Below are 25058 nucleotides of genomic sequence, written 5' to 3'. Positions count from 1 at the left end.
AGAGGAATGACACAATTTGACTTATGTTTTAAATACATCCACTGAGTTAAGAATTGATGAAAAGGGAAGTTTTTAAAAACCAGGACTATCAATTCCCAGTCTATGACACTCATCTAGACTGCAGATGAGGGTGGCTCAGATGTATGAGATATGACTGGCTTCTGGACATATTCTTCAGGTAGACCTGACAAGATTTACTGAGAGATTAGATGTGAGGTGTCAGAGAGAGAGAGAGAGATGAGTCAAGAATGACACCGAGATTTTTGGCAGAGCAACAGGAAGAGTTGCCCTTAACCAAAGTAGGAAAGACTATATGAGGTGTAGATTTCAGGAAGGACATCAGTAGCCCAATTTTGGATCTGACAAGTGTGTGATACCCAATAACTAACCAAAGAGAGATGTCAAGTAGGCAGGCTGATATAGAAATCTGGAATTAAGGAGAGAGATTTGAGCTGGAGACATACATTTGGAAATCACTAGCATATACACAGTAGAAAAAGTCATGAGGGGCCAGGTGCAGTGGCTCACACCTGTAATCCCAACACTTTGTGAGGCCAAGGCAGACAGATCACCTGAGGTCAGGAGTTTGAGACCAGGCTGGCCAACATGGGGAAACGCTGTGTCTACTAAAAATACAAAAATCAGCTGGGCATGGTGGCATGCACCTGTAATGCCAGCTACTCAGGAGGCTGAAGCAGGAGAATTGCTTGAACCCAGGAGGCAGAGGCTGTAGTGAACCGAGATCACACCACTGAACTCCAGCCTGGGTGACAGAGCGAAACTCTGTCTCCAAAAAAGAAAAAGAAAAAGTCACAAGAAAGAAGATTGAGGAGTGAGCCCTGGGAAACAACAATGTCCAAAAGGAGAAAGATGAGGAGGAGCAAGCAAAACAGAACATGATGAATGGACTAGAAAGGCAGGAGGAAAAGCCTGAGGCAGTGAGGTCCTGAAAGCCAAGTGAAGACGCCGTTAGGGACGAGATGCCCTCCATTGCCTCAAATATTGCTGACAGATTAAATAAAATGAGGTGGAAGAAAAGTGCCTAGATTTATCACAGAAAACAATTAGTGATAATCTTGAGGAAAAACGTTGGAGGACTGCTGAGATTGAAGACTTACTGGCATGAGATCAAGAGTGAAGGAAAAGAAAATTTGAGTTCATGAGTGTAGACAGTTCTTTTAAGGACATCATACTTAGGAGTCATGGCTGAGAATGTTGTAATTTTCTTCCACAGTCATGGAAAAGTAATAGACAAATAGTTTCAAATTTTACATAACAGGTGTAGTTTTCAAATTTTATATAACAATTACATATTTTAAAGCTTATAAAAATTATACACATTTGGCATTAAAAATGCCAGACCAAGGTGTTCAATTCTTAAAACTATAGAACTAAAAGTTGCCTTGACCATTTCTAGATTACAGAAGCTGATTATTATTTTGTTCATGCTTATACATAAAGACCAAGAAAAACTAAAAGCTTCAAGGAGAGTATTTCTTGCTTGATAAAAATCAGCCAATTCTAGAACAGTTGATACTCATCAAATATACAAAGTAATTATCACCATAAAATACTGAATTCTATTAACAGGAATAAAGTGGCAGAAATGCAGAAAATAATCTTATTTTACAAATCAAATTTTAAAAATTGTATGACATCACTGTGGAAAAATATGGTGAGGTGAATACTGAAATATATCCTTTTCTCAAAGGAAAGATAATATCACACATGCAGGGCACTTTTACAAATAAGTGTTACTGCATTAGCAGCACCTTCCTTTTAGCACACCGGTCAGCAAATTAGCACCTGTGGGCCAAATCCAGCCCACTGCCTGTTTTTGTAAGTAAAGAATCTTGGAACACAGCCATGCTTATTCACTTTACAGTCCATAGAGTCAATTAGCTGGGTGTGATGTTGCACACTTGGGGTCCCAGCCAGTAGAAAGGCTGAGGTGGGAGGATTACTAGAGCCCAGAAAGTCAAGGCTGCAGTGAGCTGTGATCACACAATTGCACTCCAGCCTGGGCAACAGAGACCCTGTCTCAAAAAAAAATAAATATATATAGTCCACAAAGCCTAAAATATTTACTAAATGGCTCTTTGCAGAAAAAGCTGGCCAGCTCCTGGTTTAGCAGATGAAAGATACTTTGATATATTTTAATAAAAGTTTTACCCAATATACTCAAATGTTTATATTAAATATATGTTTATATTAAATATAGATCCCCATGTACAATCCCTTGGCAATATTCAGATTGAAGGTCCAATATTTCGGCACTCAGGCACTGACAACAAAAATTTAATAACTAGCAATCTTGTTGCTAACAAGGTACAGTGTCAATGTAGCGTGTAGCTTCCATTTGCAACACAGCAGATATTACAAGAATTCTAACAAAATTATCTTAAGATGTGTTACCAAACTAAATGCTTTAAATACATTTTAATTGCAAAATAATCAGTATACTCTAGATCTAACCTCATTTGTAAAAAATGGTTGCATACTGTATTATTTTCTGGGTATGAAAATTGAGCTATTTCCTATTGGTAAGGATTTACTTTTGATAATGATAAATTCCTATTGATAAGGATCCATCTTTTTGATATAATAATGCTGTAAGAAATTTCCTTACACATAAGTATATATGTGACAAATCTATACAAATATCCTTAACATACCTATATATCCTTACTATCTTATATATATGTGTGTGTGAATATGCTACTAAATTAATGTTCAAAATGTATTTACCAACAGTGTATGAAATGTCTTTTTCAATGAGACCATTTCCTTTGCAGCAACACACATGGAGCTGGAGGCCATTATCCTAAGCAAACTAATGCAGGAACAGAAAATCAAATGCCACATATTCTTACTCATTACTGGGAACTAAACAATGAGAACTCATGGACACAAAGAGGAGAATAACAGACACCAGGGTCTACTTGAGGGTGGAGTGTGGCAGAAGGGAGACGACCAAAAAACTACCTCTCGAGTATTTTGCTTATTATGTGGCTGATGAAATAATCTTCCAAACCTCCATGATACAGTTTACCTATATAATAAACCTGCACATGAACTTCTGAAGCTAAAATAAAAGTTCATTAAAAAGAAAAGAAAAAATGCCTTTTCCCTCACATTTGCCAATGCTGGTTATTTTTCAAATAAATTAATGACTGCAAAAAATGGTAACTCATTGTTTACTGATTTTCATTTTTCTGATTAACAGGCAAGGCTGAATATTCTAGTAAAAGTATAAAATTTGTTCATGATGAATATTAGCCCAAATTAGGATTTGTTTGACAGCATATAGTTATCTCCTATTAAATGCTGTCATAGGCTTACCTGTGATACTCTTCATTTTCAGTGTCAGGAAATTGCTGATTTTCAGGTGTTCTGCTCTTCCTTTGTGGAATTAATCCATCATCACCATTGCCAGCACTGGCACCATTAGTCAGGTTTTCTGGTAATCCCACAGGATTACTTCCATGCTTCTTTATTTCTTCTTCAACCTTGAGTGGAAGTTTGATATTAAGGATGGTTATCACTTTATCGAATAAAAAGAACCTTTTTAATTGATTTTATCAATTGACTCAGTTTGCCATTATTTTAGTCATTAAAAATATCTCACACTTAAATTTGATCATATATACAGAACTATTACCGTATAATTTTAAGATGTAATTATCATGTCATTAGTATATCATTGAAATTTTTGTAAAGTTTGCTTGATTGCTGTTTGACTGAATAAAACAATTTTCCAAAATTAAAAAAGGGCCCTCCTTCATTTTGTGCTTTTATTCCCAAAAACTCTTCAGAATCTTATATATGAATTTACCCCATTTGACTCGTGGGAACACAAAAATAAAACGACATAGACACAAAATGTGTCTTCTGTCTTTACCACCTAGATTTTACATTAAACACTCAGATGTAGAGGATGATACACTGTGGGGCTTCAGGAATAGAAAGGAAGATGGCCCTTTTCTGCACTAAGATATTCTCCTCCCCCACTGCCTTTGATCGTTCTTTTTTCGTTTGGTTCCTGGATATCAAAAACATGATGGTGCTCACTGAAACATGAAAACCAAAGTTTGCCACAACACAAGGAGCAGAGTGAAACTGCTGAGGTGCAAGCGTGGAATTCCAGAAAATTAAATGCTCCCCAAATTTCACATTCAATAGCTATACAATTTTCCAGCTGGAAGTTACAAAGAATAAGTAATTATCTTCTTTAGCCACATTATCTAGTGATAATCAGACTAAAACCAAGAAAGATAAAATGATTGGTCCAAAGCTCCTAAGGTGGCATTACCTAGCATTTTATGGCACCACTCAGGATTGTTCCATAATGATGAAAGAATCTCTCTAGGGTTTGTATCTCTTGAAAACTCAAATGTACAGAATTCTTTCTGAGTTAAATATTAAATTTTTCACTGGTGATTTATGCTACTTACATGATAGGATCATGTATGCCTACACTTACTACACTTTGTTAAACAGCATAACATAAAAATCTAATTCAACAGAAACATTTGAACATAAAGGTATACCTCTCTATCACAGTCCTTATTTATTTCTGGTTCTTGAGACATTTTCTGCAGATGCAAAAATAGAAGGTTAATTTGCTTGTTGTATTTCCATGTATGTCTCCTCTTTTGGAATGCATGTTAAAATAATTTTATTCTTAAGTAATGAAGTATGGACATGAAAAATTAGAAAATAAAATAAAATTTAACTGTTAAAATAATTAAATAAATAAATAATTAAAATTAAGAATTAACTTTTTAATCTATGTTTAGCTACTGCCACATCATTGGCTTCTGAGTAACATGTGAAAAATAATTCACCTCAGACAAAGGGAGAATAAAAACATGAACCAGCAAACTTAACTTTGTTACCATTTGTTTGAACTAAACTTAATTTGTTATGTGTTAAATCTACCAAAAATGAATTAGCAGATGATTTGTAGTGTTCCAAAGGCTTCCTCACTTGAAAAGAGTATATCTCATGAAACCCTAACTAGTGAGCCCCTATAGTGCACTGAAGTGCTTTTTTAAAAGATTCCTAATTGGATTGTAGGCATGCTTCAAACTTTTAGGAGCTGAAATCAACACCAAACAGAAAGAAATGCAAATTCTTAAATTTTAATTGAAATTATATGCTGTAATATGATAGTGTTATGTATCTAGATGATCTGCTTAATTCCAGTTCTAATATATTGTAAGGTGTACTAATTACAATGGATAAAATTTTTTAATAATCTGTACTGATTTTCTGCAACTAAAATAAGGTAGAAGGTTATTGTGTTTGTGCACTAACACCAAATGTCCCATTCTGCAAGATATGATTCTTGTAATAGGCAGTTGGGTTTCTTTTATGACCTGGTTCCCTCCCTGAACAGAAATGCTGAAGTCAGTGAGAGACCACAAGGCAGAATATGTCTTTAACCTTGGTATCAGTGACTGACAATATAAAACTGCAGATTTTCAATCACTGGCCGTGATTATTCTTTAACCATGAATCCAGCTCAGGGACCTTCAGTGTTACATTGTTCATAGTTCTATTGCTTAATAATATAATCGAATAATTGATGTTACTTTATCATGTTAGGGTGTTGTAAAAATAAAAGAACAAACAAAGGTCTGGAATATGTTTTTGCCTCTATTCCAAAAGGAAAGATTAGCTATAAGCTAATCAAAAAGGCAGATAAGAATATTTTAAATAAGAATACTGTAAAATAAGAGTATTTTAAATTTTATAGTGGTTATGTTTTTAAGCTAAATATCAAATGTTAAATTAGAATTTATTGATTCTTCTTTTAATGAGATTGCTGAATTTATTAAAATAAATTTTAAGAATCTTATTAAAAAATTCTTAAAAAAAGAATCTATTGATTCTTAAAACCTAGTCTGAAAGGTAATTTCATTTGGACTATCTAATATTGTTAAAGCAAAGAAAACAACATTAAATCAAAAATTTAAATTTAAAATTTTCCATGCCTCTGGCTGGCTATTTTCACTGACTTTAAGCCTTTGTGACTCTTCCTCTGATGTCAGCTTTAAGTCTTGTTCTGTTGAGAAATCCATATATTCAGTTAAGATGAACCACTTAGAACAGTTAAAAACTATTGCCTTTATAAAAATAGATTGAAGACAACATTTTATTTTATTTCATAAATTGAGTGTTTAGTCTTTCATGAAATAGTTACTTAGGAAATAATTCTCCAAAACTTCAACAAACCACTTGTGGAGACACCTGATGTGATTCACTCACAAATTCATCCACCCCACATAAATGAACAAAACCACTAGAAACACAACTTTAAAATACAGTAGAAACATATAAGGTAACTCAGTATGTTGTTCACTTCCTAATAGTGAAGCAGTAAATGTAAAGAAAAGAAAATTTAGTTTTAAAGAGAAACAAGTTTTCCTGCACTTAGCTACTCTGACTGTAAGGACAGTATCAGGCAGGGCCCAGGAAAGGTTGTGGTGACCCTGTCTGAGAAGCCAGAGCCCACAGGTATGGGCTCCAGACATCCCAGAGAAAAGTTAAGAAAACAAATTCCTTTACCATCTCCCCCCTCCCCCTCAGCATTTATTCATAGCTATTTTTACAAATGCATATATTTTGCAAATTCTTGTTTTCCTTCAATGCAGCTGCAAGGTCACAAGCTATGCAGTGGTTGCAAAACTGTCACTATATGATTAACTGCCTTTGTTCTGCTTCTGTAAGTTTGCCTATATAAGCCAAGCCCTGTCTTTGTTCAGGGCTCAGGTTTTTGATGCAAATCCTCTGAGCTGGTGTGCACCTAAATAAAATCCTCTTGTTTGACCCACTGGGTCTCTCCTGCCTCCTGTTTTCTGCAAAAATAGTACCTTACAAATGATTTACAAAATTACTACTGACACCTTTGTTAGTGTACAATGTCTTCTTAACATCTAAAATGTTTCCATCCACTATTATGACAAATTTATATTCATTTTTCTTTTTTTTTTTGTTTTTTTGTTTGAGCCAGAGTCTTGCTCTGTCACCAGGCTGGAGTGCGGTGGCACAATCTCACCTCACTGCAACCTCTGACTCCCTGGTTCAAATGATTCTCCTGTCTCATTCTCCTGAGAAGCTGGGATTACAGGCACACACCATCATGCCCAGCTAATTTTTGTATTTTTAGTAGATATGGGGTTTCACCATTGGCCAGGATGGTCCTGATCTTTTGACCTTGTGATCCACCTGCTCCAGCCTCCCAAAATGCTGCAATTACAGGTGTGAGCCACCACACCCAGCCTTATTTTCATCTTTTAAAACAATGCTATGGGAAGTCTTCCTTGATTCTGCAGATCTTTCCCCAGATAAACAGGTAACTCCTTCCTTGAGGTAGCCTTAGGACCTCACTGATTTTTCTACTGCATCTTTACCACCTGAACTGTACATTATTCCTCCACAGGTCTGTCCCCTCTACTCCAAGACTGCAGAGGACAGTCTTGCACATCATCTTTGTAAAAACAGTCTTTATTTTACTCAGAAATTTCTTATTGAGTCCTGCTACATACATGCTAGGTGTTAGGGTTTAAAAAGAATGAAAATAAAGCCTGTCAGGGATGGCTTTTCTAGAACACCTGCCCAAGCAGAGACTTAAATATTGAGGCTAGCTAGATTAAAAGTGGTAGAGGGCAAGAAAGGGTGACAGCATGCCACACAGCAGCAAGAGCAGGAGCGAGGCCTGAAAGAGTGAAACTATTTGACTGCAATAGAAGGAGGAGTGAGTAGGGCATGAAGAGCCACTCAGTAATGCCAGAGAAAGGGCACACAGGGAAAAGGGCTAAAGATGTAGAGTAGGGCAGAAGTCAGATTATGAAAGCCTTATGTGTACTTTTAAGATGCTTAGACATTAACGTTCAAGAATGGTCCTGGTCCTATCTGTATTTAGATGTAGATCATTTTAATGCCAAAACCAATATTCCTAGTGAGTCATTATTCATTAAGACAAGGTGACAGCTAGCTCATGTGGACACAGCTGAGATGATACTATGTAGCAAATTCTCAATAATTCTAATGAACGCTTGGAAAGTCAATTCTATAATAAGTCATAGAAATTATAATAAATCACTTAATATTTGGGAAGGTGCTTTATAAAGTTATAGTGTATATGAATATAACTAATAGTTGTGAATTCAGAGCTGTGACAATAAAGCAAAAAAAATCACACTGTGTTTGAGTCAGCAATCTTTAGATTTCTATCTAGTCTTCCTACCCAGTCCATAAATTCTAAGTATAATCCTAGTACTCGCTCTCAAGTTTAAGTTAAATGCTAGCCTATACAAAAAACACTCTTTCTCTTCTTTTTTGTTAGTTATATGTTGCTTTGTTTAAAGGAAAAACACAAAAATGCCCTGCTAAAGGGATTCTGTTTGGCTGCAGGCTGCAAGAGGGGAAAAACACAAAGCACATTTTGCAGAAAATGATTTTTTAGAAGTCAGAACTATGACATGAAGTCAAGCAGGGCACTCTAGGACTGACTTTGCTGTGCTTCCTTAATATGCTCCTTGCTCTCTTTCTTTTCTGGAAGCTGTGACTCACACAGGTCACGGAGAAAATTTCCTACTCCTTCCTCATGTCCAGGTTAAATACTAGTGTACAACGTGGAAACCTGTAAATTATCTGACATTTCTCTCTGTCCCCCAAACCTTTCTCATTCAATTATCACTAAATCATATTGACTATACCTCTCTTCTTCCTCTGCTTTATATTACCACTGCCACTGAGAACATAAACATTTACAAAATGGCTTTTATTACAAACAACCCTTCCAACTACTAATGTTATTTCTTACATGAAAAAAATTAAGCAAAACAAATGAAAAAAGCATAACACCAAAAAAAGGCCAACACATTAAAATGAGTAACTGAGATTCCAAACTTTATTTTGCCACGGGCAGGTGAAAACCTTAGAATACATTGATACTAGTCCAAGGATGTGTGACATGGAAACTATAGCTGACTACTGCAAAAGCTTCCTTTGTCTCCTGGTTTCTTTACATGGTTATCTTCCATCAATCCCAGCAAACTATAGGCCACAGGCCAAATCCAATCTGCCTTTTGGCTTTGTAAATAAAGTTTTATAGGAGCTCAGTCATGCCTGTTTGCTTACATATAATCATGGTGGCTTTCACACTACAACAACAGACAACAGCCTGGTTAAGTAGATATGACAGAGACCACATAGTCTAAAATATTTCCCACCTGGTCCTTTACAGAAAAAGCTTGCTAACCCATTTTACACCATAAGCAGAATATGCCTTAATATTCAAATTTAATCTTGTAACTCCCCTGCTCAAATTTCTCCAATGAGCCCCTGCAGCACACATTGTTGGCTCCTATCAATAGCCATTCCTTATTCTTTCTTGCAGAAGAAACACAAGTCTATTGGGATATTTATTATCCCAATCCCCCTCCTCAGCCTCAGAAAGAGAAATGTTTATTCTAAGCTAATCACGTATTTGCCATCCCATTGCCTGGTTTGGGAATGAGCATGTGGTGTGACCCAGCCAATGAAATGTTACAGGAAGCCCCTTGCATGCTTCTAAGTTTTCTCCCTGTTTAAAAGACACATGTGAAGAAAAGCAGCCCTTGAAATGTTGTGTTGTGAGAACAAGATGTTTGGAGCTGCTGCGGATTAGCCAACCATGAAAGGAGACATGAAGAAAACACTGCCAACAGCACAGCTGAAAGAGGGACAAGTGGGATCCTAGGATATCACTGAACAACCAAAACAACTCTGGTTCCTACTGTTTTAGCCACTGCTCATCTAGTATTTACAGTCCAAAGCATTCTACCTGGTAAATTTCCCATGGCCCACAGGGTAAGACCTACTCATTTCTATAGTATTAAAAAAGTCTATCATAAACTTGCCTTAGCTAAGTATTCACCTCATTCCCAACCTCTGGTGTCTCTCACTTTTGGTACTAGCAAAAGTGAACTGCTCAGAAACCCTGCAAAGTTCACTCGGCATCTTGTCTTTTGCACTTGTTGCTCTTCCTGCCAAACAGGCAATCTCATTAGATGTTCTTCTGGCAAACACACAAACTTGTTGCATGTTCCTTCTGCCAAAAATTATTCTTCTGCTTCTTTACCTAGAAAAATTCTTCTCACTCTGCATGCTTACTTTGAATCATACCTACTTTTTTTCAAAACTTTCATTCCTCATCACGTATGTCTGGCACATAATACATAATAAATCATAATTATAAGCTTCCAGTTGGCATCTAGCACACAGTAAGCACTGAATAAAGTAGTAAAATAATAAAAATGACAATGATAATAACAAGCTCCTGTCTGTATTTTTAATTGTGTGTGTTCTGTAGCATTAGAAAAATGATTAGTATCTAAAAGACATTTGATAGTTATTTGTTAAGTGGACAAGTGAAAACATAGAAATGTTTTCTTTGTAAATTCTGTTGAAAAAGCACAGAAATGAAATAGAGACACCTCTATTATGAGCACCTTAAAGATCAAAACTACATCTATTCCATTTTTGTCTTCTGCAACTTATAAAACCTAACTTACAGAAGCTTTTTGATAAATAGATGGCTAAATTAAAGGTGTCCTCATCCAGTTTGGATTATACAATGTATTAGGTGTCCACAACCAGGTGGCATACTAGTATTTTTGGTAATGTGAAACATTTTTCTACTTTTATTATAATCTGCTGAGCCTAGAGTTGGGCAATTTGTATATTTATTATGACAATCTTTTGGTAAATGGTAGCAGAGAATCTTGTTCTAACAAAATTACTGTTATCAAGACAATTGACCATCAGGTAGAGAATACATCTTGTTCCAACAAAGTAAATGTATCTCCTTCCAACTTCAAATGAGGAGGAATGAAGTCAGTAAGAGTGAGACCTTGTTGGGACAAGGATATGTAACATGACTTGTGCTTTGGCGTTCTTTTGTGATCAAAAATTCCTTACTTTTATTTTTTTATCTACGGTAGGACCACCCAGAGCAGGGGTCCACAACTCCCAGGTCACAGACTGGTACCAGTCCATGGACTATTATGAACCACACCACACAGGAGGAGGTGAGCAGCAGGCAAACCAGGGAAGCTTCACCTGTACTTACAGCCACACCCCATGGCTCATATTACTGCCTGAACTCTGCCTCCAGTCAGATCAGTGATAGCACTAGATACTCATTGGAGCATGAACCCTATTGTGAACTGCTCATCTGAGGGATCTAGGTTGTGTGCTTCATATGAGAATCTAATGCCTGATGATCTGTCACTGTCTCACTTTGACCCCAGATGAGACCATCTAGTTGCAGAAAAATAAGCTCAGAGTTTCCACGGATTCTACATTATGGTAAGTTGTATAATTATTTCATTATATATTACAATGTAATAATAATATAAAGTAGCACAATAAATGAAACATGGCTGAATAATCCTGAAACCATCCCCACCTTCCCCCAGCCCATGGAAAGACTGTCTTCCACAAAACCAGTCCCTGCTGCCAAAAACATTGTGGACAACTGACCTAAAGTAATTCATTATCACAAGTCTTACCTGGATTGCTGTTTTCAGAAGAGATTTTTAGCATCTGTTTTTCTTCATAGTCAGAAAGTAATTCACAAATTCTATGTATAAAAATGTAAGAAACCAAATTACTATTTTAATACTGATATAAAAATACTTACCAAATGTAAAATTCTTAGAGTATTTCAAACAATATCATAATATCAGAATTTAACAGTATTATCCCATACACTTATGAGTACATTCTACAAACTTTTCTTTAAGCTTCTAATTAAAGAAGAAAAAAGATTAGGTGAAATGCTCATAAATCAAGGGCACTGTGACCCAGTAAATCAGCATGCATTAGCATGACATAATAGAAAGTGTCCCAACTCTGCATAAGTCCTAGCTCCATAATGAACAGCTATTTGTTCTTGGACAACTTTCTTCTCTTAGGCTCAATGTCTTCTTCTACAAAGTGAGGACTTTGCTGCCTTATTTCACTAGGTTGTTATAAAGATTTAACAAGGTAACATTTTTTAAATGCTCAGAGAAATAGTAAAGCAATGGAATAATCTGTTCCTAAACTTTATGACTAAAATTATCTTGGAATCCCAGATAAAACCCCATGTGTATTTTGTTCATAGGTTCTAATATGCAAATGCTGTAGTTTTCAGAAAATGTTATTAAGTCCTAATTTTGCTTCTTAGTTGTCCTACTCCTTATGGCTTATAATTCAGGGCATCTCAACTGTGTCATAGTTTGTAACTAAATTTTTTCATAAATCTCTCATTAAAGTAGATAATGTGATTGTCCACTATTACGGAGTTGACCAATTTGTTGTGCTAAGGGCAGAAAAACTAATGGATGTTAAGACCTGGCTTGGAGCAATGATCCTTCTCTACAGACTCAAACTCTGAGCCAGCAGATGTTTGTTAGGATAATGCTTTATATTGATGTTCAATTCCAGCTGACATGGGAGACCAAAACTCTACTTTTATTTTTTTTCAGTTTTCATGAAGAAGCTGCAAATTGACATTCTCTAATTTTTGACGTACATACTTATAATATATTTTGCACTGAACACATTATTCAGCTCTAAATCATCTCACAGACCATCTTCCATGACTATTTTTGCAGCACAAATCACATTTCGATATTTTGGTGGCACCCATTTTGCTTTGATTTACACTGTTTCCTTAGAGCTAGTCAGCAAATAGTGAAATGATCTTCCAGTGACTGCACAAAATATGGAATGCTTCAAAGAGTTGTGCTGCCTCCTTATGCAGAAGCCATGCTAACTTTCTCTGTATTGTTCCAATTTTAGGATATGTGCCGCCAAAGCCGGCACAAAGCCCTACTTTTACACATGATTTGTGATGAGTCATGGACAAGGCTTGGCTCTTGTCCATGACTCATCACTACTTACTTAACCTACTTGAGATTCTGAGAATTATCTTCAATGGCTTCCTGTGAGGTACAATTTGAAAATATTTTAAAATCTTGAGCTAGAGATGGAAGTAGCTTGAACGATTTTCATTATCATGTAAATCAGATCACTCAAGGGGCCAACCACAGCTGGGAGCCACTGCTTGCGGAAGGCTCATATGGGACTTTCTACTGCCTAAGGTTCTACACAGGATATAAAAGTGCCTCACAGTGTAGATCTGGTAGCAAAGAAGAAAAAACAAACACTGATCTCTTTCTGCCACATTATTTGAACCCCTCTGACCCTTTATAACAAGCCCACCTAATATCTGCTAGAGAAAAGACCAACAACGGCCTGAAAGGATCTCTTACCATGAAGGTCTCAGCTAATTCTTGGCTAAGATGTGGGTTCCACATTAGGTTCTGAATACAGCAGGAAGGGTCAATTTGCTCCCTTTGTGTGCGGATAAAGTCAGGATGCCCAGCGGCCAGAGCAGGGTGCTGGTGCTTTGGGAACAATGGCTGAGCATATAAGCATAGGTAAGGGAACTAAAAAATGTTGTAACTTCAAAGTCACTGTATGAATCCCCATGAAGACTTGAGGGATCTGAATCAGTAAGGGCATCTTGGTGTCAAAGGTCAACAATTACCAGGCAGCAGAACCAGTTTGAGTGGCAACAACGCAGCAACAGAAACAATGGAAACAACAGAATGATTGGAATGCCCTTTTTTTTCTCCTCCTTCTGACTTGATAAAAGGGACTGTCTTCCTTTGATTTAGTGAACCCCTTTGGTTCTTGAAAAATTCAAGGAGTATGTAGGAGATAGTCCCCAGGAGACAGTACAAGACTTTCTGCTAAACTGGACATTTCAAGACCCAAATAACTAATCAGAAAAATCAAAGATGTGATACTCTTTTTTATCCCATGCATAGGTGTTATACTTGGATGAAATGAAAAATATTGGGATCTCTAAGGATAAAGGTCTTAAAAGTCCTGAGGTAAAGAATCCTGCACCCATTGGTACTTCTAACTTGTCTTGCTTTTTGTCTGATTTCTGGCTGATGCAGGGGACTAACTCACTGCCACTCTAAAACTACCTGAACCAAACTATGACATATCACCTGATATGTAAGATGCAATTGTTATAATTATTTTAAACCTCAATTTAGCATTAACTAGCCTTTTCATGTAAACACTTACACATGATGATGACTAGAAACAGCATACTCTCTGGCCGTCTGTCCAGATAGATCTTGAGAAGATACATCAACATTTTGCTCAAGTAGAAGATTGACTATACTTGCTGATCCACAACACACAGCAAGTATGAGGGCAGTTCTAAAATTACAGAGATAATTTCTCCTTTAGGAACTGTAATAAAGTTATTTTAAAAGCTAATTTGATATACTTTACCAATTTAACATCTTGCCTGTCCATGCAGAATCAAACATTTACATGCGCTAAAAGACATAAGCATCTTGGGTGCTCAAGAGTTCATCTTTGTAAAATACCACCAAGGTTAAAAGGAAGGGACAAAAAGGAAACCTCTTATCTCAGTGGGGTATTGCATAGCAGAAGCTACTAATTTAAAGTCCTTCGATGGGCAAGAAACAATGCTAGGGCCACTTATCTGAAGTGGACAAAGATTTAAGTGAAGATTTTGTCACAGCTTCCCTAGACTGATATGCTGTAATAGAAAATTAGCTAGGGGCTAAGATAAATAAGAGCTCTCTGCATGCTGAAAGCAGTAATATTAATAATAATGGTAAGAATAGTAGTCACAGGAGTTTCAGTTAATGATGCCAATAAGCATGTGCTACGCACTGAATTAAATGCCACATACATCTTTCTTGCTTATGCACAGCCAACTTTGAAGGATATATTCTCCTACTTTTCACATATGACAACATATTGGGTGGTAAATAACGTTCCCAATGTCACACATGTAGCAAGTAAGAAAGTTAGGAATTAAACCCAGTCTTGTGTGAATCCAAAGCCTAGCTCTTTTCTCTTTATCACCCACCTACAGCTTGCCTTCATTAAAGGAAAAGTGTATCCACTTAAAACTATCTTCACTCCCTCTCTCCATACCAACTAAAAATAAAAACATCAAAATACACTGGAAATAAAAAAGGAAAAAAGCTGTTGAACCCACAGTATGTGGGAATAGCGATTAATTGTCATGTAGGGATAAGCTAACATTAATATTCTTCAAAGAAAGCAACTTAAAGCAGAGTCATTGAAAAGATAAAAGGATTTTCAACTCCTATTTATGTTTAATACAGCATATTTAGTGGAAAAGCATATAAGATACAGAGGTTAAAACCTACTAGAAAGGGTTAAGAAGTTCAATACTGAGTCATAAAGTAAACTGAAAGTTAAAGTTCAAACTTCATAAAATATGAAATCCCTTTAGCTAACATAAGATCATGTAACCAAAAACATCATACAACAAATAACATCAGTCAATATAATAAGAGAAGATGAATCCTACTAAAACAGTTCTTTATGTTGCCCAGTCCAAATAACTGCTTTTCTACCTAACTGATTTGTGTTGAGACTGATCACTATGTCCCAATAAGTATAATTTAATCTTATTAATTCATTATTTATGACTTGAGTGACTGCTATCAATCTAGAACAACACACAGATTAAAAGAAATAACCATACCTTCCATATCTATCACGTGCATTTAAATTAGCTTTTTTCTTGATTAAAAATTTCACCACTTGCTGTTTTTGTTCATGTACGCCAAGCAAAAGTGGTGTGAGGCCACACTGTAAAACAATATAAAACAAAAACAATATGTAATTCAAAAAATTATGTATCTCTCAACTGAACTGGAAGCTTATGGACTTACACTCACAGAAAGTAAATAAAATTTGGTCGCTTCCTTCTCACTCTTCTGTACTTTCCCACATGCCACTCCTTCCCTTGGAAACATCCCTTCTCTGCCTCACCACATTAAATCTGATCATCTCAAAAACTCACTTTAAACATTTACTGTTTCCAAGACTCTTTGTTTCTAAATGAGCATTTGGCATGGCACTTTTGGATGATTTTTTTTTTCATTTAAACAAAAAGCTTCTTGAGGGCAGGGGCTGTATCTTTTATCTCTATATTATCCAACCCTAAGACAAAATTGTTGTCTATAAAGCAAGAATTTGAATGTAAAATATTTCTTTAGTTTCACATGTTTTACCAAAGTTCAAGCTCCAACGTGCAATAAATATTGCTATTAATACTCACACTACCCATTTCAAGAATTTTTCCAACATTTATTCATTTAAAATCTATTTGTATTTAATTTTTCCAGATTGTTAACTAGATAGATAATCAGTTCATAGGATTACTGAAACTAAGAGATTTCCTATCTGTATTCTTAATAACTCCATGGTTTTTAGTGTTTAAACCTGCCATCCTGATTAAGCCAAAACTCTACAAACTTAAGAGACATACTGGATAGCCCATAGTACAGCTTCAATTGACAAAAAAGGTTTAGAATTTGCTACAACTCTGAGAAAACTCTGCTCTTAAAAACGACTTACTGACCTAAGCACTTGAATGATTTAACAAAGGGACACAAAATCCTGAGAGAGCCATCCTCTACTTATTGGAAGACTACTCACTGCAAATTTCTAAAGACCTTCTGAATGGCAGTGAATAACTGATGGTAGAAAGGAAAAGGTATTATTCTGTAAGCTGATAGATAGTGCCAATAATATTCATTTTAATGTCCCAATGACAGAGATAAGTCAGACTAGGCCAGGAATGGTGGCTCACACCTGTAATCTTAGCATTTTGGGAGCCTGAGGTGGGTGATTCACTTGAGCCCAGCAGTTCAAGATCAGCCTGAGAAACATGGCAAAAACCTCATCTCTACTAAAAAAAAAAAAAAAAAATACAAAAACAGATTGGAGGACCACCAGAGCTTAGGGACGTCAAGGCTGTGGTGATCTGTGACCGCACCACTGCACTCCAGCCTGGAGAACAGAGTGAGACCCCATCTCAAAAACAAACAAACAAAAATTTAGATTAATGTCATTGGAAAGGAAAGATTTAAAGGAATTAGCACATATCCAACTCCAACTCTTCTAGAAATATCTGAAGTTTCCGAGATATAAGAATTTACATATTACACTTATGTATTCAGTGGTTAAGCAGGAGTGTATCCGGATTTTGAGAAATTTGTTGTTGTTGTTGTTAGAGACAGGGTCTCATTACGTTGACCAGGCTAGACTAGAACTCCTAAGCTCAAGCAATCCTCCCACCTCAGCCTCCCTAGCAGCTGGGACTACAGCCATGCACCACCATGCCTGGCTTCAAGGAAACATTTTTAAACATACATATCCAGGCTTTATTAGACTTACTCTATCAAAATCTTCAGGGGAAAACCTAGACTTGAAGATTATTTAAGAATTTTCCTGAGGTAACTGGAATGCACAACTCTAGCTGGAAGCTAGTGCAATAGACAATTATTTCAGTCTCATCTCTCATCACATAAACAATTCCCTTTATCATTTGAGGATTTGGCCAAAAAGAGGAAAGAGTAGGAGAGAGACTCATTTGCTGAAAACACAAAATTTTCCCCGGTAAGAGTAGAACAAGGTCTAGTAAACTCAAAATCCAACCTGATCTTGTTACTTATAAGCCCCTTATCTCCCACCTTCCCATCAAGACATTCTAGAATTGAAAGCAGAGTTGAGACTCTAATTGGCCATTTCTACCAGAATAGGATACTAAGTTGGTTAATTACTTGTTATTCCTTCTACTCAAGGGTTTCCCACTACATTACCACATATTCACTGCCAATCTGGTTCCTCAGAGGCCTCCTAAAATTGATCTCTGGGCAGTATACAACCCACTAACTCCCTCTCCCAAACTGAAAACTGTCATTCTCTAAAGTGGAAAAGAACCCTGTCTCACCATATAAAGGAAACAAATGAATGAACCTCAATAACAACACACACACACACACACACACACACACACACACACAAAAACAAAAACAAAAAAAAACCTCTTCATGGTCTTTTCCCCCATTACCTAATTTCCAAGTTGGCCTTGATATTTCTGATTGCTGCATTTTTCCCTTTCCACTTCTGCCTCATGAGCAATCAGAAATATCTTAAGCCTTGCCACTGAGAGATACATCACCTCATATCTATTAGTGTTTTTTTAGGAATTTGCCAAAGTAGCAGGATTACTATTCACTGAAACATGTTTAAGTTTTCTTGGAGTTTTAATGTAAAACCTATTTCCAGGGCAAATTTTGTCATTTTACATTTGTTAGGGAAAAAAAAACTTGGCATGGAAAAATTGAAAAAAAAAAGTATTACCTTTTACAAATTCAGTGTTTTTTTAAAAAAAAGCATTAACCACAAGTGCACTGAAAAAACTGTACCCTCTAATGCTTCTTTAAAAGTAACAATATTTAAAATAAAGTCTTAGATAATTAAGTCATTTCAAAATATTTTCATTCAGGTTATGCTTGGGCTTCCAAATACGGAAAACTGGCCCTTACACAGGTCAATGTTAACACGAATGCATTTCAGTATTTTGAAGATAAAATTGGTAGATCTATACCTTGTTTCTTGATTCAATATCAGCACCATATAAGAGCAGTGCTTTGGCCATTAATTTATCTTCATTGTAGACAGCATAGTGTAGAGCGGTATTTCCATACTCATCTTGAATATTTCGATCAGCGCCAAGTTCCAGCAACATTAACACACATTCATCTTCCTGGCATTGTACGGCCTGTCAGTATTAGACCAAAAACAAATTATAAGTCCTAGGAATTCAAAATAACATTCCACAGCTTTCACCAACTAGTTATATTTAAATGAGAAAACTCATTTTTATGCTATCTATTGAAATCAAACCCATCTCACGCTGATATAGTTGACTACTGCATACCTTTATCAGAGCTGTCCTTTTTTTCTTGTCAAGGATATTAAGTTGACATCGTCTGTCCAGCAGGAGTTGTACTACTTCTGAATTTCCATTGGCACAGGCCAAATGTAGAGCAGTCCTATGAGAGTGAGAAGACTTCAGGAAATTGTAGTGCACTAGCTAATGCCACATTAATGATTCATGTAGTTGCAAACACTGAATAGCCTATTACTCTGCCTTCAAAACAAACTCAATTTTCCTTTGAAGAAAGCACACTACTTATCACCTCTCATTATTCACTGTATTAATGAAAGAGCAGCCTATTTGAATAGAAACAGCATAGCTCTTGGATGACATTCAACTTGGGCTGGAATCCTACTTGAAGCTCTGTCGCTTCCTAGCTGTTGCTTAGCCTTTTTGTGTCTCAATTTCCTCATCAATAAAATGGGAATGAAAATAGTCAGTTTCTCAGAGGAAACCACTGTAATGCTTAAACAAGACTCTACACAAAATATAGAATAGTTCCTAACACAAATAACAGCTCAAAAATTGTAAGATATTATAATTTTTACTAATACCACTAAAGACAACATTTGAATTAAGTGAAACGATACAATTATACCTACACTTTCAGGTACATTTTAAAGATTACAGGTAGCGTTGTACTGTATTTTACTGAGTCTAAGATGATCATTGTCTGCACGTTTTAACATTTCTTACCCTGAAATACCACTTATAATTCATGATTTACTATAATTATAATTGGCAGCATTTAAATAATTTTCTTAGTGAGACATAACATAATGGGGCATCATACAATCCCTGGTGCCTTACATTAAGTAGAATATGTTATAATATAACAGGTCTGGAGCAGTTCCAGTCAGATGACTAGCATTTAGATAAATTTTAGTTCTTAAAAGAACTATGGAATAAGAGGGCTGAGGTGAAAACAAAAACAATTTTCTAAAATAATCTATTTCTTACTTTGGTTTTCAAAAACTTTAAGCGAAAGAAAACTTGAAATTCAAATGAATAGCATGGGCTCATTTTTTTCAATACTTAGATTTATACAATGTACGTACATCAGATATTTCCAATCATTCATATTAGGATTTAAGACTGTTATAAATTTTCTCTTTTTAAAATGGATTTATGAAACTATTTGTGGAGCTTTTTTCAACTTTTACATTCGGGGATACAGGTGCAGGATGTGCAGGTTGGTTAACATAGGTAAACGTGTGCCAAGGGGGTTGGTTGTACAGATTATTTCATTACCGAGGTGTTAAGCCTAGTACCCGTTAGTTCTATTTCCTGCTTCTTTCCTTCCTCCCACCCTCCACCCTCTGATAGGCCCCAGTGTGTGTTGCTTCCCTCTAGGTGTCTGTGTGTTCTCCTCATTTAGCTCCCACCTATAAGTGAGACCATGCAGTATTTGGTTTTCTCTTCCTATGTTAGTTTGCTAAGGATAATGGCCTTCAACACCATCCATGTCCCTGCAAAGGACAGGCTCTTGTTCTTTCTTTTATGGCTACATAGTATTCCATGCTGTTTATGTACCACATTTAAGTTCTTAAAACAGCTAAAACAGTCTTTACCCAAGTCTTATAAATTTTCAAAAGGGCAGTTAAGGGTTATCTTTTACTATTTTCCACCTTCAGAAGTGCTTTTGTTTGAAAGGAGGGAGGAAAAGCTTCAATTGAGATTAAGTCCTAATGCCCCAATTTTGATTCTCTCAGCTTGCTCAGGCGCAGCAGGTAAACATGAAGTTTTCAAAGGTGGAAGGATCCTGAGAGATAGCAGAATATGCCTGCCATATAATAGGTGTCTGGCTTATGTTTGATGACTAAACGGATTGAAAGAATGGATAAACATGGGTTGGAAGTTCAATATTTTTAAAAGAAAACTCCTGTTGAGTAGAGCAATACATTTGCGATAGTAACGATCATTTATATTTGCTATTTTAGTTTTCATAAATATATAAATAAACTAAAATAATTAATCCATACTATTTACACGTTAATCTATATATAATAAAATGTATATACAATAAAATCTACCAGAAGAGGTAAACAGAAGCCCTCTACTTCTGAAGAGGGTAAAAGTTCACAGAAGATAGCCATCCACAGGTATAAAAATAAATAATAGAATGTGAGAAATTATTTGTATCTATGCAAGTAGCATATTCCTTCTCTTCCCAAGGATTATTTCATTACTAATGAAACTTAACTAAAACTTTTCAGATGTTCATTGCAGAAATCACAGATAAGAGAAAGGGAAAAACTTCACTTACAAATCCCCAGAAATAAGTTTGATTATATTTTCCACATATTTCCAGCTAACACAAGAGCAGATTCTGTTTGTGTATATGTATAACAAACTGATTTTTTCTCACTTGATATAGCAAAGTACATCTTTGCATGCCGACATATCTCTGTATCTACTGACACCTTCAATGGTTACGTATTATTCCATCCTATGGATGCACTGAAATTTGTTCATAAAATCTTTATGAGTTCTTCTCAATACATGGCTATTTTAAGCAATACTAAGAAAAACAGCTGTGTCTGTTTCATATAGATATTTCAGTATAATGGAATAGATGGGTAAAAGGCATACACATTTTAAAAATGTGGTTCTTACCATCAAAGTGTCTATTTGAAAAGTCGCAGCAACTTAAACTTTCAGCAAGTATATAAGTACCACTGTTCTTCACCCTCACAAACTTTGTGGACAGAAAACAGTATTTCATTCCTTTATATTTATTTATTTATTTTTATTTATTTATTTTTTTTGAGATGGAGTCTCACTCCATCACGCAGGCTGGAGTGTAGTGGTGCAATCTCAGCTCACTGTAACCTCCGTCTCCCTGGTTCAAGCAATTCTCCTGCCTCAGCCTCCTGAGTAGCTAGGATTACAGGTGCATGCCACCATGCCCAGCTAATTCTTTGTATTTTTAGTAGAAACGGGTTTCACCATGCTGGCCAGGCTAGTATCAAACTCCTGACCTCATGATCCACCTGTCTTGGCCTCCCAAAGTGCTGGGATTACAGGCATGAGCCACCATGGCTGGGCCTTTCATTCCTCTTCTAACTTAAACAGAAAATAGTCTTTCATTCCTCTTCTAACTTAAATTCCTTCTCTTAGCAGGAATGCTATGTTTTCCTATGTGCACAGGTCACTGGTAGACATGCAAAAAAGTACCTTGCCCAATTTTAAATTGAGCTTATTTTATTATATCTGCATATATATGCCGGTTTCAGTGGCTCATGACTGTAATCTCAGCACTTTGGGAGGCTGAGGTGAGTGGATCACAAGGACAGGAGTTCAAGACCAGCCTGGCAAAGATGGTGAAATCCCGTCTTGATTAAGAACACAAAAAATTAGCCAGGCATGGTGGTGGGTGCCTGTAATCCCAGCTACTTGGTAGGCTGAGGCAGAGAATTACTTGAACCAGGAACCAGAGGTTGTAGTGAGCTGATATTGCACCACTGCACTCCAGCCTGGGCTATGGAGTGAGAGTCTGTCTCAGAAAAATAAATATTTGCACATATAAATAAGCATTTGTGTTTTCTTCTGGTACTTTTCTCCTTTTGTATCTTTAAAATTTTTAATCTATACTCCAGGAACTTATTTTTGTGACATAAAAATCTAGGTAGTTTTCTCCAAACAGCATGCATTTAATTTATGAATAATTCACCTTGTTTTACCAATATGAAACATCACCATTATCAAGTGCTAAATTCTTACATATATTTGGGTATTTCTGGATTTCCTATTCTGTTCTGTTCATTTATGTCTTCTCAGCTGTTAGTAAACAATTTGTGGAAATAACACACGCACATTTTGATATCTGGAAAAGCAAGTCTTTTTCCATTCTGTTACAAAAAATCAATTTATCACAATGATAAAATACATCATGTGCAATTTAAAGACACTAAGACTTTGCTATTTTTATTTGGCTTATGTAAAAGTGATAAACACAGAAAAAGCTCACATCTTAAGAAAAACAAACCTTCCTATTCAAAGATACGAACCATACTTCCCATTTCAGTTTCCTTTTAAGGTTACTCAGTAAAGAACGTATTTACATAGGGTACATCGATATAAAATCCATATTGGATTTTATTTGAAAAATATTTAGCCCAGAAGTTGATATATTATGGGACTTAGTTCTCAATATACACCTTTCTATAATGTATAGAACATTGTTTTAAAATGTGTACATTATAATCTGCTGCATCGACTTAATTTTGCGAGTTAAGTTAAATCACTTTAAAACAGTCTATTAGTGTTCTATAAGGGAAATTATAATTGGATTGGAAATCAGCTAAAGTTTTGTTTTTGTGTTGCTGTTTATAAAGGGACCTGGGCCCTGACCTCTCTGAGGTTTCCACACCCAGGGTGGTGTGGGGCCTGCGGAGGAAGAGAAAGCCTGGCTCCTCCCTCCCTGCGCCAGGAGGGTATGTCCCCATCATCCCCCCATGTCCCGCCTCCTCCCATCCCAGGCCCAGTTACCTCTTTTGCTTGTCCCTCTTGTTCATGTCAGTGTCCCTGAGCATGACGATGAGATCCTTTCTGGGGACTTTACCCCACCAGGCAGCTCTGTGGAGCTTGTCCAGATCTTCTCGACGGACGTGGTACCTTGGCTCCATGAAGGCGCTGTCGTCGTAGTCTCCCCAAGTGCCCACGTTGCTCTTGCCGCTCCCCCTGCAGCAGGGGAAGCAGTGACAGCACCACTTGCCCATCTTGCTCCTGAGCATCTTCATAAAGGAGTCGTCGTGGTCTCCAGAAGTGCCCATGTTGCTCTTGCCGCTCCCCCTGCAGCAGGGGAAGCGGTGGTGGCACCTCTTGCCCATCTTGCTCCTGAGATCAAATGGCTTCTTCACAGCAGAGGCAGTGGGCATTGAACAAACCTCAGCCACCATCTGCTTTTAACAGCCAGGGGAGGCCGGTAGTAGCGAACAGATCGCGTCTACCAACCAGTTTCACCAACTAGCAGGAAACCCCGGGTTTCCAATCTGTTTGAAGAGAAAGGTCAATCCCAGCCAAAACTTGCCAACCCCAGCAAGGGAGCCCAGCCCACCCCACCCAGGGAAAACCCACACCCACCCGGGGAAAGCCCACGCCCACCAGGGGGACCCCACGCCCACCCCAGGAAAGGCCAAGCCCCCCCTCCCAAGGAAACACCCAGCCCAGTCAAGGGAATGCCAAACCCAGCAGAGAAAAGGTCAAGCCCAGCAAAGGAATGCGAGGGAGGAAACGCCAATCCAAGCAAGAAACACCAGGCAAAGCGACTAACAGCCAAGCCAAGCTAGGAACGCAAGGCCAAGCGAGGAACGCGAAGCCAAGCGTACCCGTTACAGGTAAGCCAAGCCGTTATGCGCGTGCGGGGCGCGCGTGCGGGGCGCGCGTGCGGGGCGCGCGTGCGGGGCGCGCGTGCGGGGCGCGCGTGCGGGGCGCGCGCCTCAGACGTTATGCGGCGTGCGCGTGAGGCGTGCGCGTGTCATTGCACGTGGTGCAGGAAGTGACCGATGTGTGCAATCCGCGTGCGCAAGTCTTGGCGCCACAAATGTCAGTGACAGCCTTGCGTTACTGGCAAAGTTCATGGGAGTTGGCCCAGCTTTCTGGCCACTGAGGAGAAGCCTGTGGTGGGAAAAAGCCTCTTGAAGCAGGACTGGGGCTAGAGCGCCTGGAACTCGAGGATGCTGACAGCCTCCTCTGAAGAAAGCCCCCAAGACACTAGTGGTGGCGCTGTTGCGGGTGGCAGCCGCTGCAGCTTAGAGCTCTGGTTGGCGGAGCTGGATGCAAATGGCCTCAAAATCTCCGAGCACAAGACGCCCACGGAGCCCAGGGCCTGCCTGAGGCGCCTTCCACACCTGCTCCTCCTGGGGGTCCGCACCCAGAACACAGGGCCATCAGGAACGGGGCACTCGGGGCCACAGAATCAGGGCTGGGCTGCTAGCTCCTGCTGTGGTGCCCCCTGCCTGGTGTCCAAACCAGGGCCAACAGCTGTGGGGCTTCTGGCCCGGGGTGCTTCGCTTCACTGGCATGCAGTAGGGTTGAGGTGCAGGCCGCTGTCTCCAGGCCTGCAAGACGGGGCTGGGAGGAGCACCTACCACTGATGGGGAGATGCAGGAAGGCACCCCCACGTGCAGATCCTGGGAACAGGACACTGCCAGCACCAGGGAGCCAGATCGGAGCCTCCCTGGCAGCCTGTGAG

At 37.8% G+C, this 25058-nt stretch overlaps 1 protein-coding gene and 1 non-coding gene across 2 annotated transcripts in view; both read right to left on the bottom strand.

Moving 5' to 3' along the window:
• The window catches only part of LOC101140864 (POTE ankyrin domain family member B), a 31219-nt gene extending 7030 nt beyond the window's left edge, over positions 1-24189 (bottom strand). The window contains 9 exon segments of the mRNA XM_055360616.2: positions 3343-3509; positions 4551-4595; positions 6000-6070; positions 11565-11635; positions 14143-14280; positions 15614-15720; positions 18530-18703; positions 18863-18977; positions 23354-24189. Coding sequence (XP_055216591.2) covers positions 3343-3509; positions 4551-4595; positions 6000-6070; positions 11565-11635; positions 14143-14280; positions 15614-15720; positions 18530-18703; positions 18863-18977; positions 23354-23763 — 1298 coding nt within the window. The 5' untranslated portion in view covers positions 23764-24189.
• Positions 12758-12864, bottom strand: LOC129526511 (U6 spliceosomal RNA). Its single transcript, XR_008671171.2, has one exon. It is a non-coding gene; the product is annotated as a U6 spliceosomal RNA (small nuclear RNA).
• Positions 24190-25058: the final 869 nt, after the last annotated feature.

This window comes from Gorilla gorilla, chromosome 14 (genome assembly GCF_029281585.2).
Source record: "Gorilla gorilla gorilla isolate KB3781 chromosome 14, NHGRI_mGorGor1-v2.1_pri, whole genome shotgun sequence".
NCBI classification, from domain to species: domain Eukaryota; kingdom Metazoa; phylum Chordata; class Mammalia; order Primates; family Hominidae; genus Gorilla; species Gorilla gorilla.
The sequence above is the reverse complement of the archived record's forward strand: the minus strand, read 5'-3'. Positions and strand labels throughout refer to the sequence as shown.